This window comes from Neomonachus schauinslandi, chromosome 8 (assembly GCF_002201575.2).
Source record: "Neomonachus schauinslandi chromosome 8, ASM220157v2, whole genome shotgun sequence".
Taxonomy (NCBI): Eukaryota; Metazoa; Chordata; class Mammalia; order Carnivora; family Phocidae; genus Neomonachus; species Neomonachus schauinslandi.
The window spans coordinates 131,236,045-131,237,234 of record NC_058410.1 but is presented as its reverse complement, the minus strand read 5'-3'; the positions used below and the strand labels follow the sequence as shown (position 1 = coordinate 131,237,234).

Here is a 1,190-nt window from a genome sequence, read left to right as displayed (position 1 = left end):
ATGAGAGTATCTCTGCTGTTAAGCCATTGGATATTTACTAACAATTTGAATAAATGTCCCTTATGTTTTAGTTTCTCAAAATGTTTATTCAGAATGGTGTTGAAATGGTTTTATGAGCTTTCCTTTTTTTTTTTTTTAGAATAAATAGGATAGAGCAATCCTTTATTTTTAGACACTTTCACAAAGAAGTTTTCAGTAAATGAACTTTCCAGTGGAGAAGAGAGAACATGAAAATCAGCCTCCAGCCATCAGCAGCAGATCCGCTCAAGGCCTAGGATCCTCCTTGCCCAAGTGGTGAGGTGGAGGTGTGTACTTCCCTTCCTTTATTAGTTTATCTCGCTGCCTCCTGATGTCACTCAGACATTTCATCGTTTTCTGCCGAAGTAGACATTCTATGAAATCATCAAATTCTATCTTGCACTCTTTCTCTGCACGGGTACCACCGATTCCATGCGCACATTCTCTCCATTCTTTTTCAAAAGCATGGCATCGACCTGGAATCTTGTGAGGCTGCTCAGCACTTTGGATTGTCATCCAATGATCTAAGTTAAGGCCCAGCCTTTTCTGCACATCAAAGAAAGGCATGGCATCACGCCACCATGCCCTTGTACTCTTGCTGGCCGCCGCTACTGGATGATCCCCCCCCTTTTTTTTTCATTACATCCATTTATGTAATGTGTTAACCTATTTCTCTCTCTAAGTCGTTCTTGAATTCCAGGAAGAAATCCTACTTGGATAGAGTGGATTACTTATGAAGGTGCTGTTGTATTTGGACTGTAATTATTTTAAGGATTTTGCAACTGTATTCAAAGATAAGATAGCTATTCAGTCTGGGAATTTTGCGTTCTTTATTCAGCCTTTTGAAGCAGAGTCATTTCATCTATATAAAATTAATTTGACAGATTCAAAAATCTTATTCTATTCCTTGGAACAGTTTATCTAAATTATCAACTCCTTGAAAATGAGAAAGCTGTAAAGCTGGTCCAGCTTAGTATTTTTTTTTTTATGAAATTATTTGAGAACTTTTCCATGACTTCCATAGTTACTGGAGTTTTCAGATTTCTTAATTATTAAGACAATTTTGGTCATTGATGTTTATTCAGGAAATTTGCCATTTAAAAAGGTGTTCTAAATTTAATCACATTTTTTTTAAAGATTTTATTTATTCATTTGACAGAGATAGATACAGC

The 1,190-nt window shown here is 36.1% G+C and overlaps 1 protein-coding gene across 1 annotated transcript; it reads right to left on the bottom strand.

Annotated features, from left to right (window-relative positions):
* Positions 1-225: 225 nt before the first annotated feature.
* LOC110586743 (NADH dehydrogenase [ubiquinone] iron-sulfur protein 5-like) lies at positions 226-623 on the bottom strand. Its single transcript, XM_044917477.1, has one exon. The coding sequence runs from the start codon at positions 583-585 to the stop codon at positions 265-267; it is 321 nt and encodes a 106-aa protein (XP_044773412.1). The 5' UTR covers positions 586-623; the 3' UTR covers positions 226-264.
* Positions 624-1,190: the final 567 nt, after the last annotated feature.

Bases quoted from the DNA above. Each gene is read 5' to 3' on its own strand.
- LOC110586743 (XM_044917477.1), bottom strand. From the start codon at position 585: ATGCCTTTCTTTGATGTGCAGAAAAGGCTGGGCCTTAACTTAGATCAT.